The sequence below is a fragment of the Liolophura sinensis genome, chromosome 6, assembly GCF_032854445.1.
Source record: "Liolophura sinensis isolate JHLJ2023 chromosome 6, CUHK_Ljap_v2, whole genome shotgun sequence".
Taxonomy (NCBI): domain Eukaryota; kingdom Metazoa; phylum Mollusca; class Polyplacophora; order Chitonida; family Chitonidae; genus Liolophura; species Liolophura sinensis.
The window spans coordinates 42,471,419-42,485,247 of NC_088300.1; the positions used below are offsets into that span (position 1 = coordinate 42,471,419).

At 38.9% G+C, this 13,829-nt stretch overlaps 1 protein-coding gene across 1 annotated transcript in view; it reads right to left on the bottom strand.

The window, feature by feature from the left end:
* Nucleotides 1-2,425: 2,425 nt before the first annotated feature.
* The window catches only part of LOC135467228 (xanthine dehydrogenase-like), a 36,221-nt gene continuing 24,817 nt past the window's right edge, over nucleotides 2,426-13,829 (bottom strand). Inside the window, exons 24-35 of the mRNA XM_064744991.1 lie at nucleotides 13,446-13,560; nucleotides 12,408-12,488; nucleotides 11,429-11,538; nucleotides 8,984-9,097; nucleotides 8,255-8,413; nucleotides 7,861-7,989; nucleotides 7,486-7,616; nucleotides 7,024-7,149; nucleotides 5,428-5,551; nucleotides 4,116-4,212; nucleotides 3,428-3,535; nucleotides 2,426-2,842 (exon numbers count right to left, since the gene is read on the bottom strand). Coding sequence (XP_064601061.1) covers nucleotides 2,772-2,842; nucleotides 3,428-3,535; nucleotides 4,116-4,212; nucleotides 5,428-5,551; nucleotides 7,024-7,149; nucleotides 7,486-7,616; nucleotides 7,861-7,989; nucleotides 8,255-8,413; nucleotides 8,984-9,097; nucleotides 11,429-11,538; nucleotides 12,408-12,488; nucleotides 13,446-13,560 — 1,365 coding nt within the window. The 3' untranslated portion in view covers nucleotides 2,426-2,771. The remainder of the gene's footprint in view (nucleotides 2,843-3,427; nucleotides 3,536-4,115; nucleotides 4,213-5,427; nucleotides 5,552-7,023; nucleotides 7,150-7,485; nucleotides 7,617-7,860; nucleotides 7,990-8,254; nucleotides 8,414-8,983; nucleotides 9,098-11,428; nucleotides 11,539-12,407; nucleotides 12,489-13,445; nucleotides 13,561-13,829) is intronic.

A 13,829-nucleotide genomic window follows, 5' to 3' on the forward strand; every position in this document is an offset into this window, starting at 1 on the left:
ATAATAATTTTTGTTTTATGACTGAATGGATTTTTATAACAGCACGTCTGGGTATTATTGGAGTTGTGCTGGATGATGACATATGTTTGATTAGACATAGAGCTCAATGAATCATAGATAATAATGTGAACAAAGATGGTTTCTTAAGGATTGTTTTGTTTTTCATGATGGTAGACAACAGCATGCTTCAATGTTCAGATCAGAAGTGAACTGTATAAATTTGTGAAAATCCAAAAAAGTTGGTCCGTTTGACTTCATCACTTGCAGGTGAGGAGTCAGAAGTATGAAGTGTGGCTGCTGGCTGTTCAGATTTCATAAAGTTGGTGTGTATGATAGAACTGTGAATGTGCATGTGAAAGGAAGTCAGATGATTTCAGAGGTTTGTTTTTTTCTCAGATCTTACCAGTCTGCTGTTAGTATGAAAAATACCATTTTTGTATTACATGTAACGTGAAGCTCTGATGTATGGATATTGTTTAGCATATGAACTGTCTGTAAATTGTATCTGCTTGATGTTGTACTGGTGTTGTCCCTGTTAAGTGTCACAAGGGAGTGCCAGGACTATAACCTTTGGTGTGCCTGTCCCTGTTTAGCAGATGGGTTTCTCTAACAGTATTCCATACAAATATTGTTTTCTCCTCTATGTTTTATATTGGAAAATTTTAATCTTCTGTGACAAATAAAAATTGTCAACAAGTCAACACTGGATTTCCTGCCATTCAGCCATTCACCTTGATAAGAATTTGAATGTTTGTGTCTCGCTATTGCAACACAAAGGTTTGAAACAGTTGATTGCTGATTTGGAGTTTAAGCAATCCTTCACCAACTTCAGTCATCCACCATATCCACCGGTCATCCGAAATAATGCCTCAGAGGAGTGATGTAGTGACCAGAGATTGAATCCACCATAATGCTGACCACCAGCATTCTTGTGAAATATTCTTGAGTAAGTCTTAGTCTAGAAAGTCTTATTTTGAGAAATTTGGACATGAAAATGGCAAAACTTACACTGCATAATCTGGCCAGTCCCAAACTGCCCTCACATTCAGATTTAAGAGATAGAAAGGTGCTTCCTTAATGAATGGTTAACCTTTATTCTGTTGGATGAATATGAAGGTCACTTATATCATTTCACTAGGAGCATTTGTTTCAAGAAATGTAGTCATTTGATTGCAGTTCAACTGATCATAGGCACACTCAAGAAATTTTGACATATATATGATGAGACCATGTTATGGGCGGAGGAAACTCCAAGTTACTGATAAACTCGTGTGACGTACAGATATGCTTAGCATACTGGTGGAGGACAACTGGTCTTGTACAAATGTTAAGACTGGGCAAAACCACTAATTCATACGAGGAAACAAAGTCTCAGCCAATGGCTCTATGGTCCTATAGCCAATGGTCTATCATAGGCTTAGTTCCGTTTTTCCCTTGACGTTTAAGTTTCTCACATGGTCCTGTGAGTCATTGTGGCATCTTAATGCAACTAATAGCTGGTTGACATCCACACTATATCCACGATGTAAAAACAAGTGGAACAATTCAATTGGGGTAAAACATTTTAATCAGGTCACAGAAGCATTTCCACCAACGATAATGTACAAGACAAATTTTTGAACTCTTCCCTGCTGTAATTTATTGGAGCTTGACTAGAAATACAATTATAATCTGACCATTCCAGAGTGGATGATTCTGTGAAAATAAGCAACATTCAACTGCAGTACTGTAAATAGCTGAGGAATTATTAGGCATCGCACTGCTTTACTGTACGAATAGACAAAACAAATAGCATTTATAACAAACTGATGAAATCACATAAACAAAAATACCTGTTTTCAGCTAGCTAACCTGTCCTTTCATTTTGAATGATATGAGAGTTCATCAGCGTGCTTTAATCTTATGTTTGCACCAGTACCTACACTAATATTGATACACCTGTAAGTGGTGGGTTAATACTGGTAAGGGTATACATGTATGTTTGCAAGAGTACACAAGTAAAATTGAACAACTGCTTAAAGCAGCATAATATGTGACTTAAGACATACTGGGCCATGATGGTGCGTGTACAGTGTTGCATTAACAGTAAAATGTACACGTATACTAATCCAAGGTAATCTTGTTCTGATTCATAACTAAACCTGTCTTGCATATGACAACATAACATACAAAAACCCTACATATATAGTGCTTTATATATAGAACAGAGGAAAGGTTGGTATATATCGTATATGTATCAACAACTGATACTCAATAATACTCATATCAACAACTGATACTCAATAATACTCATATCAACGACTGATATTCAACGTGTACAACGTTGAAATGCCTTACAACCCCAAGCATTCATTCATTCTATAAACAGTACACATATCTGAGGTTGTTGGCACATCCTGGTATGCAACTGCAGTTCAATAGGGCCTATCATGTTACAATATAAATACATATAATAATAAAATAATTATAGCTATCATATATCACATGTAAGTTGAAGCACTTGGCTGAACATATCAAGCAAAGAAAATAGCTATACAGACCAGGAAAAAGATTAACAAACAATTTAATGCCTTATTTTTCTAACGTACAGTCAAACATTCAAACACTTCACCATATAAATTCAATTCACGACGGAGGCCTTCCTTAGAACCATTGGTTATCATCATACTTGATACTGGTATGTTGAAGTCTTCAGTTAGATTCCGTGATGTATTTGATCACTTCAATATCTTCCACACACACAACTAAAACTGTTCCAAACTGTAATGGATCTACTGGTACACAAACTGGTCCAGACCACACATACACTGCTGCTGGACATTCTCCACTGTAGCTGGGCCATCTACAACAAGAACAAAACAAAGGACATGAAGCATCTTTCACATAACAAGGAACAATGACCAATGTCCTTGTGATGACCAACAGATAAGAAACAACAAACCAACACTCATGAAGCAATTCTCCACAAAACATGGAACAATAGTCAACAGTCATGGAACTACTGTCATTGGATGACAAGAGAAGTGGAACAAAAATCAACGGGTGTTAGTCAACTTTCACTTAAAATGAAACAGTAATATTGTATGGAATGAGTTATTTTATTGGTTTTTTTTACTCCATTCTCAAGAATGTTTCACTTATATGCCATGATAATTTCACAAAGAGCAATAATCAAATATGGAATGCGCTGATATAAAGCCATGACATAATATTTAACGTGAAACAACACCTAACAACCATAGAATGATAACTGACACATAAGTTAGATATCAGAGGAAATGACAGATGACCTGGGATAAACCAACAAAGCCCTGTTTTCTGTGAGATGAGATGGCTGACTCACTAGCAATTTGTCAGGAACAGCCAAGACAAAATAGTATCAAGCATTACTCAGGTATTTTTTATTGAGGAATAAAAGTATACTCACTTAGAGGGAAATGGTCAGTCTGTGCAACATCCTTGCGGCTGGCGCTTATTGCATGTTTGAGGGCAAACAAAGCAGAGCAGCTCATACACAGGGGTGGCTCTCCCACGGCTGACCCAAACAGAGAGAAAGGAAATGCATGAAGTCACTTCATCTATAAAGCAATTATTTTCACTGTTAACTGTGGCAAAAGCAGGTGCATGTATCTAAACACTGACTCTAAACACAGCAAATCAAATGGAGTTGACCCAGACCCAGACCCAGAATGCGGTTACTGTGAGTTCAAGTCCAGCTCATGCTGGCTTCTTCTCGTGATGACTTGCTGTATGTGATACCCTTGGGTTTCCGGCTGGCTGCGCTTGTTTTCCTCCCACATAATGCTGGCTGCCATCTTATAAGTGAAATATTCTTGTTCACAGTGTCATAAAACACCAATGAAATAAATAAATAAAATGACTTTAGTGCTGAAATTTACATGTTCCCAGTTGGATATGACCCTGTCTTCTTCACACACATCAAAACACCCTTTTCAAGATTATTGAACTCCTAGAATCAAGCAAAATGAGTAGGTTTTTATAGTCACGGATGAAATTTTAGGTCAAGTACCATTTGTTGACAGTGTCAACAAGTTTCGACAAGAGCAACACCTCCAAAACATCATTCCAGATATAAAACTCATCAGTAATCTGACCTTTGGACCTGAGAACACCAACTGGGTTGGGTGCATTTTTCAGCAGCTGTACTCTGAAGTCAACAGGAATGTCCTTGGCTGAGGGAGGCTTGTATTCCTGTAACATAGCACGCAGCAGTGCTTGCATCAAACCACAGACATGCCAATAAATGGGAAAATGTCTTAGCTAGAATTATTTATAATCTGGCAGTATTATCATTACAAGAAAGTTTTGCTTCCTAGATAGAGCACAAAGTGCGGTGTTGAAAACTGGCACAGGTAACTTCAAATATTGAACCAACTTATCATTGAATTAAAATCTTGAATGATGACTAAAATTGCTTTTTAAATGACGCTCATTTGACATTTACAATGTAGTCTATAAAGCATTTCAGTTAGGTGTCTATTATAAACTTTCACCTCAAACATGTATCTTTATAATACATCAGGTTTACACACAATATCACTTCAGTCCATTTTACTGTTCATCTTCCAAAATCTGAACTAAACATTACTGAATGTTTCCAGCGTACCGAACAACATATATTATACAGAACAAAGTCAAATATAGACACTAGATTGTATCATACAATCTCCAAAACCGAGCTTTTCTTGAGTAAATAAACTAAGCACAAAGTTTCAAGTATGTTGTGAACAGGTGAAGTTTTAGTTTTTAGTATGTTGAAGGTAAATGTTTGAAAAGTTTAGTTAATGTGTTTCAGGTGTCTTATCCAGGCAGTGGTGAAGAGGTCAAAGGTTTCAGTATGTTGAAGGTGAATATTTGAACTGTTCAGGTAATGTTTTACAGATGTCTTACCCAGGCAGTGGTGAAGAGGTCAAAGGTTTCAGTATGTTGAAGGTGAATATTTGAACAGTTCAGATGATGTGTTACAGATGTCTTACCCAGGCAGTGTTGGTGAGGTCAAAGGTTTCAGTATGTTGAAGGTGAATATTTGAACTGTTCAGGTGATATGTTGCAGATGTCTTACCCAGGCAGTGGTGAAGATGTCAAAGCTTTCAGTATGTTGAAGGTGAATATTTGAACAGTTCAGGTAATGTTTTACAGATGTCTTACCCAGGCAGTGGTGAAGAGGTCAAAGGTTTCAGTATGTTGAAGGTGAATATTTGAACAGTTCAAGTAATGTGTTACAGATGTCTTACCCAGGCAGTGGTGAAGAGGTCAAAGGTTTCAGTGTGTTGAAGGTGAATATTTGAACAGTTCAGGTAATGTGTTACAGATGTCTTACCCAGGCAGTGGTGAAGAGGTCAAAGGTTTCAGTATGTTGAAGGTGAATATTTGAACTGTTCAGGTAATGTGTTACAGATGTCTTACCCAGGCAGTGTTGGTGAGGTTACGTCCTGTCACTGGATCATACTTGATCTTCTCTGTCAACCACAACCCCAGGCCCATCACAAACGCCCCCTCCACCTGACCTATGTCTATTTCAGGGTTCATGCTGTCACACAGAAATAAGGCACAGAAAATGGTGAATGCTGTGAATGTTATCTGATTTTGTTGACGTACCCATATTTGTGTACATCCAGCCTCAGAACATCTAACAGTTCGACCTATAAAGAAGTTATGATATGATTAATCAGTTTTTCATACTGTCGTACAACAATAAATCACAAGCAAAGGTTTAACAGTTAATATAAATGTTGGTGTTTTTATACAGTAATCTGATTGATGCTTTTCGTCATTCTCATATTTGTGCACAACTGCAAATCAACAAAATTCAGAGGCAAATAAATGTCATAAAATATTACTCTTGATGCTGAAATTGATATTTTTCCGGCAGGATATCATTCTACCAAGGATCCTCTCCGGCCGTACTTGGGAAGGTCTGCCAGCAACCTGTGGATGGTCATGGATTTCCGCCGGGCTCTGCCCGGTTTCCTCTCGCCATAATGCTGGCTGCAGTTGTATAAGTGAAATATTCTTGAGTAGGGTGCAAAACACCAATCAAATAAATAAATAAATAAATTTTACCATGCAAACAAACCAAAACACCTTTTTTATCATCAAGAGAACTCTCAGAATCATGTAAAATGTTTGACATAGTCATTGGCGAAATTTTTGATCATGTACTGTTTAGTCATCATACATGAATATGTACAATACAGTTTTGAATAATAAGTTTTCATGCACTTTAAAAGTGGCAATTAAAAGTGTCAACATTATACAGATTAAAAACATTTATTCAGCAAGGCATTCAGAGAATACTGGTGACTCGTCTGATGGAGCAGTTTGTAAAACTGCATAATGTCCAACTCATGTGATATGTTCAAATATTGAAACTGTCATACACAGATATTCTCCTCTAATTATTTAGTGCTAAGATCTTTCCCTTAAATCAACAAGAAAGACCAAAATGATTATACTGTCATAGCTATGACTGTTTTATTGTATGCATATCGATTGCAGGGCAATATATATCCATATATTATGCAGTGGTGGTAAAAGACACTGTGGCAGTTGGTACACAACTTTACCACTGAGGTCTTTTTATATGCAAATCGCGAACTGCATTTGGCAATCCATGTACTGTGGGAGTCAATTACAACCCTGTGAATAGCTGAGCAAAATGTTGAGGTAGGAGGTAAAAGACTTCCATGGTCTCTGATATGCAAAACCCTACCAATGATTGGCATTCTGTGGACTACTGGTGGCCTGTGCAACCCTATGACTGGCCAAAAATTTTAACCAAACTGGACACCGCCACCAATCGGATCTGATCCCCATCTCACAATACCTCTCTTTACTTCATAAGGCGAGCTAAAAATGTGTTCTTGGATAAAAAAAAAATGAAAACTACCACGGCAATGAAAATGACACAAGCCAGACTATTTTCCACCCTCCACCCCGCTAACTCTTAAAGGTTTATTGAAGTGGAGGGAAATAAATGCAAAGCTATGAAAGACAACTCACCTCTCCCCACAGTCATACAGGATATCTGACCGTAGCAGTAAGTACTCCCCGGTGAGAACATCTAACTCTACCTCCGTACAGGTGATGCCGTAACACTGATACATTCTGTCACTGGAACCATACACCCTGAGTGACACAAATACATTATCCAGTCAGAAAATCTGCCTTTGATGAAGGGTAATCCTTTGTTCAGTTTTATGGTGGCCTGGCAGATATGCTAATATCCAATACTTGGAGCCACACAGGCAGTGAAAATTTATTCTGAAGACATGTATTGTAAATTAATAGAATTTAGCCAAATACATGTATTTGTTTTTTTCTTTTCAAAACTTGCCAGAAATACATGGAAATAAATTTCAAGTTTCACTTCAAAAATACATTTAAATATAAATATTTTAGATATAGCTGTAAATCATGTATTAACTGTGATAATCTTATCATTAAATCAGTTATCTAACACACCATGCTAATGCACTGAGGTCCACTCCTTTCTGATAACAAGCCTTGACAAGTTCGAGCCATGTTGCATTAGGCATGGTGGCCTTAACTGGTGCCATGCGGGCGTTGAGGGTCATACAGGCCGAGATAACAGCCTGTGAGGGAGAGAGATGTAGAGGGAGAGGTTATCACACAGTTTGGTGATTAAGAGTTGTCCTGATATCTTACGCAAATAGTTATGCTGACATGAAACAGAAATGCATGAGTGAAGCACACATGAAGAAAAGATATGAGGCATATATACAAACTGTAGACCAGAAAGGTGGTTACCCTAAAAAATGACCTACAAATTAAGTCATTAATCACATAAATGTTTTTGAGGAATGATGGCCACGATACCTCGCAGTTCTGCTCACTGGTGGTGCTCCCTCCAGTTACCGCAGTGTTGGCATTCGCTGAGGAATTGGTCGGCAGAACCTTCACAGAGTCCAGGGGAATTCCCAGCTCATAAGCACACACCTGAGCTACCTGAATAACAGGTGTTAAGTGAGGTTAAGATTGATTAATAATAAAGTTTAAGTCAATCTTATAAACAACAGGGGATTTCTGAACTTTACTGAGGTTTACTAGTGTTTACTTATGTGGTTTGCTTATTTAACTAGGATTTACTTGAATTTATTGGGTTTTCATTAGTGTTTACTGATATTTACTCTGCTTCAATAGGCTTTTCTGCGATTGACTTGTATTTAATAGGGTTAAATGCAGAAACATGTTAGTCTTGGAACACACCAACCTTTGTATTGATGCCTTGGCCGTTCTCTATGCCAGCATGAGTGACTGTCACACTTCCATCCCCAGCATAGATGTTCACCAAGGCATTGTAGCTGGAATCATTGACCATGATGTATTTGGTAGGGACAACAGCTAGACCTTTCTTCTTCCATCTGTTGTTCTGTCATTATCAAATAATTCACTATTTAAATTCAGTTACAGCAGTAAATCTATTGTTTTTTAGTGTATTTAAAGTCAATATTGCATTTTTCAGAGGCCCTTCCAAAAATATACTCTTTAATAAACAGGTTAATAAGGACCATTAACGAAATCCGGGCACTAATCCTTCAAAATATCAAGTGGTAATTCCAGTGGTAATGTGTTGATGGAATTCTAAAAATAAACTGAAATGTATATTTGGTATAACTATACAACATACAAAAGCAACAAATCACTCATCACAAGTATTGACTATCATTGGCACATGTGCAGCACTTCTGCATGCTGACTGATTGATTTGTGTTTAACACCCCAATCAAGAACATTTCATTAACGTGGTGTGAATTTAATGGATGAAGGAATCAGGATTCTGGAATTAACCCTGATACATTACAAGAAACTGACCAACTTACCGATATGAGGGCAAAGTTCACCTGCATGAGAGAGGTCAATGGACATGCCATACAGGTAGAAGGCAAGCCATCTCTAACAAACTGATCAACAGAACAGGTAAGAGTCATGGTATATGTACCTGGTTGAAGACGTCCACTGCGGCTTGACGAGCTGCAATCTGTGCCGAGGTACTCAGGCTGCTGGCCAACTCACGGATATTACAGTACGACAACGTGTAGTTGTTGAAGGCTTTCTGAAAAAAATGTAAAGAAAACAGGTATGTTGCCATATGTAAAGTCAAGAACAAATAAAAAGGTGGCCATAGTTGAATGATTCACCCATGTTCTTTTGACATCAGGGCTAGTAACTGATGTTGTGGCAAAAAGAACATCTGTCATTCACAATGAGAGAAGCACGCACTTACACAATGTGGTAAACACCAAAAGAAGTATGCACCTGTTGTTCACACTGAGAAACTAGACACTGACAGTTCACACTGAAAGCAGACAATGATAAGTCCACACTGAAAGTAGACATTGGCAGTTCACACTGAGAGAAACTAGATGCTGATAGTTCACGCTGAGAGAAACTATACACTGACAGTTCTCTCTGAGAGAAAGTATATGCTGATATGTTCACATTGAGAGAAAGTACACGCTGACAGTTCACTCCGAAAGAAAGTACACACTGACAGTTCACTCTGAGAGAAAGTACATGCTGGTAGTTCACTCTGAGAGAGAGTACATGCTTATAGTTCACATTGAGAGAGAGTACATGCTGATAGTTCACCGAGAGAAAGTACACACTGACAGTTCACTCTGAGAGAAAGTACATGCTGATAGTTCACACTGAGAGAAAGTTCATGCTGACAGTTCACTGACAGAAAGTACACACTGACAGTTCATGCTGAGAGAAAGCACATGCTGATAGTCCACTCTGAGAGAAAGTACACGCTGATATGTTCACAATGAGAGGAAATACATGCTGACAGTTCTCGCTGAGAGAAAATACAAACTGATAGTTCACACTGAGAGAGAGAGTACATGCTGACAGTTCACACTGAGAGAAAACACACACTGATAGTTCACACTGAGAAAATGCACGCTGGTAGTTCCCTGAGAAAAAATACACACCGACAGTTCACTCTGAGAGAAAGTACACACTAAAAGTTCACAATGAGAGAGAGTACATGCTGATAGTTCGTGGAGAGAAAGTACACACTGACAGCTCACTCTGAGAGAAAGTACACACTGATAGTTCACTCCGCGAGAAAGTACACTCTGATAGTTCACACTGAGAGAAAGTACACACTGATAGTTCAAACTGAGAGAAAGTACACACTGACAGTTCACTGAGAGAAAGTACACACTGACAGTTCACTCTGAGAGAAAATACACCCTGATAGTTCACTCTGAGAAAATATACACACTGACAGTTCACCTGATCTCTTACCTGCCCTTTCTGCTACATGTTCAGGGTCTACATCTCTACAGCACACTTCCCCAGGGATTAGACTGTGCACATAAGCTGTATGATTACACAGGTAAGTCTATACCACCTGATCTCTCACCTGCCCTTTCTGCTACATGTTCAGGGTCTACACCTCTACAGCACGCTTCCCCAGCGATTAGACTGTACACATCGGCTGTACCATTACACAGGTAAGTCTGTACCACTTGTTCTACTACATGTTCAGGGTCTACACCTCTACAGAACACCTCCCCAGGGATTAGACTGTACCCATCAGCTGTACCATTACACAGGTAAGTCTGTACCACCTGATCTCTCACCTTGTCTTTCTGGTACATGTTCAGGGTCTACACCTCTACAGCACACTTCCCCAGCAATTAGACTGTACACATCGGCTGTACCATTACACAGGTAAGTCTGTACCACTTGTTCTACTACATGTTCAGGGTCTACACCTCTACAGAACACCTCCCCAGGGATTAGACTGTACTCATCAGCTGTACCATCACACAGGTAAGTCTGTACCACCTGATCTCTCACCTTGTCTTTCTGGTACATGTTCAGGGTCTACACCTCTACAGCACGCTTCCCCAGCGATTAGACTGTACACATCGGCTGTACGATTACACAGGTAAGTCTGTACCACTTGTTCTACTACATGTTCAGGGTTTACACCTCCACAGAACACCTCCCCAGGGATTAAACTGTACCCATCAGCTGTACCATTACACAGGTAAGTCTGTACCACCTGATCTCTCACCTGCCCTTTCTGCTACATGTTCAGGGTCTACACCTCTACAGCACACTTCCCCAGCGATTAGACTGTACACATCGGCTGTACCATTACACAGGTAAGTCTGTACCACCTGATCTCTCACCTGGCCTTTCTGCTACATGCTCAGGGTCTTCACCTCTACAGCACACTTCCCCATGGATTAGACTGTACACATCAGCTGTGCAATTACACAGGTAAGTCTATACCACCTGATCTCTCACCTGGCCTTTCTGGTACATGCTCAGGGTCTTCACCTCTACAGCACACTTCCCCATGGATTAGACTGTACACATCAGCTGCACCATTACACAGCTAAGTCTGTACCACCTGATCTCTCACCTGGCCTTTCTGGTACATATTCAGGGTCTTCACCTCCAAAGCACTCTTCCCTAAGGATTCAGCAACATGTTCCATAATGGTTTCCATGACAAAGATGGCAGGTGTGGCTCCTACAATGATCCGTAGAATGATTCCACATGCATGGAGGTAAGGGGGGTGGGGCAAGTCTCTACAGGACACATGTGTATGTAATTTGTTTGTTGTCTTACCACAAGATGGCTTCTTTACAAAACAATAAATGAATTCAAAGCCTCGCTTTTTGCCCTTTATCCTAATGACCACAAAATTTCGTCCATGGCTAACTTGCCCATTTTTCCTGATCCTAAGGGTACTATTAACTTTAGCAGATCTTTTGAGGTCTGCTCGGAACATGGGTTGATATTCTACTGGAAATGTTTAGGCAGCAGATACAATATTTTGCAACATTTATTTATCTCTAAATATGCTCTTTAGTGGGCGAAATTTTAGGTCATATAGGGTACCTAGAAATATTCATCCTATTTTGCCCCGAAAACATAAATCAGTAATAAGTACACAAAAAATTATCCTGTCACTGAAAATTCTAATTTCACATTTTCAGGTTTTTTTTTTCACCCGTACAAAAGTGTGTGTACTAGAATGTTGTGCTATGCTTAGCTTCAGAGACTGATGAAACTTAAACCTTTGCCTGCCAATAAACATGTAAAAGCCAGGTTACTACATAAGGGGAGATAGAAAAATTCTCAGCCTAAGACTCTTAGAGAAGATTTTGTCAGAAGTGGGGATGTTTCTCGTTCAATTGCTCAGAGTGTAATGATCTTAATTGCTTGTAACTTCCTTTATATATTGATAAGGACATGCTGAATTAGTAGCCTATACATAACAAGCAGTCTGGATGACTCACAGTATCTCAGGCCATGGACCTTTCACCTTACTCAATCAGTTTCATAAAATATGAAGCATAAATAATTATGATATTTGACAAAAACAAGACTGTTACCTGGTCCCCTTGCATAGGTTGTGGGCGGGGTGTTCATCTTCACCCCCACAGGAATGATGTCCCAGTTTGGACAGTTGTAGACTGAAAAAGAAATCAGTGAGACACAAAGGTAACAGCTAAAACTAACATGGATGCATACAAACAGTTTTTGAATTGTGAAACAAAAAACATTAACTGTGATCACTATATAGTAAATAGTGATGTAGTGATCACCGTCCAGTAAACAGAGTTCAAATTGGGAATAAATATGACAGTAACTATGATGATGTGCAGTCAATAGTGTTCAAATCGGGATTAAAAATGACAGCAGCTGTGATCATCATGCAGTAAATAGAGTTCACATCGGGAATAAAAATGACAGTAGCTGTGATCTACGTGTAGTATATAGTGTTCAAATCATGAATAAAACCGGCAGTAACTGGATCACAGTGCTGTAAATAGTGTTCAAATCATGAATGAAACTGACAGTAACTGTGATGACAGTGCAGTAAATAGTGTTCAAATCATGAATAAAACCGACAGTAACTGGACCACAGTGCAGTAAATAGTGTTCAAATCATGAATAAAACTGACAGTAACTGTGATGACAGTGCAGTAAATAGTGTTCAAATCATGAATAAAACTGACAGTAACTGTGATGACAGTGCAGTAAATAGTGTTCAAATCATGAATAAAACTGACAGTAACTGTGATCACCATGCAGTAAATAGTGTTCAAATCATGAATTAAACTGACAGTAACTGTGATGACAGTGCAGTAAATAGTGTTCAAATCATGAATAAAACTGACAGTAACTGTGATGACAGTGCAGTAAATAGTGTTCAAATCATGAATAAAACTGACAGTAACTGTGATCACCATGCAGTAAATAGTGTTCAAATCATGAATAAAACTTTTTTAACTGTCATGAGGACTTTAACACTGCTCGGTGTCAAAATAATATTATTAGAAGCACTACACGTGTATAAATAGTTCATGTAAGCTTCTGCTGATGGATGTCCAAGAATACTTGTGCTTGCTTTCAATACAAGGACTCACCATTATCACCAAAGTAAGAGAACCCGCCAGCCAGCTGGTCATTAGGCAGGGCCCCACACTCGCTGTAGTAGGTGAGCTTTATGCCTTGTAGGAGACCTGCATCAGAGACACCCACCTGAAATACAACATATTCGGAACTGATGTTTGATGCCGGTCTCCCAGATTATTTCGCTCCAATATAGTCGTATTGTTAGGCTGAGTGATAAGACTAGTTGATGAACAGCATGTCAAACTGTCCACCTCAAAGATATTGTCACATGACTTTACTCCCAGCAGACAGCAATCAGACGGTTGAAACATTACCTAGGTTAGTTATCACACACAGCCATCCAAACTCTGATGAGGATTCTACTATGGGGTGCTTCAAGACCAAAAATACATACC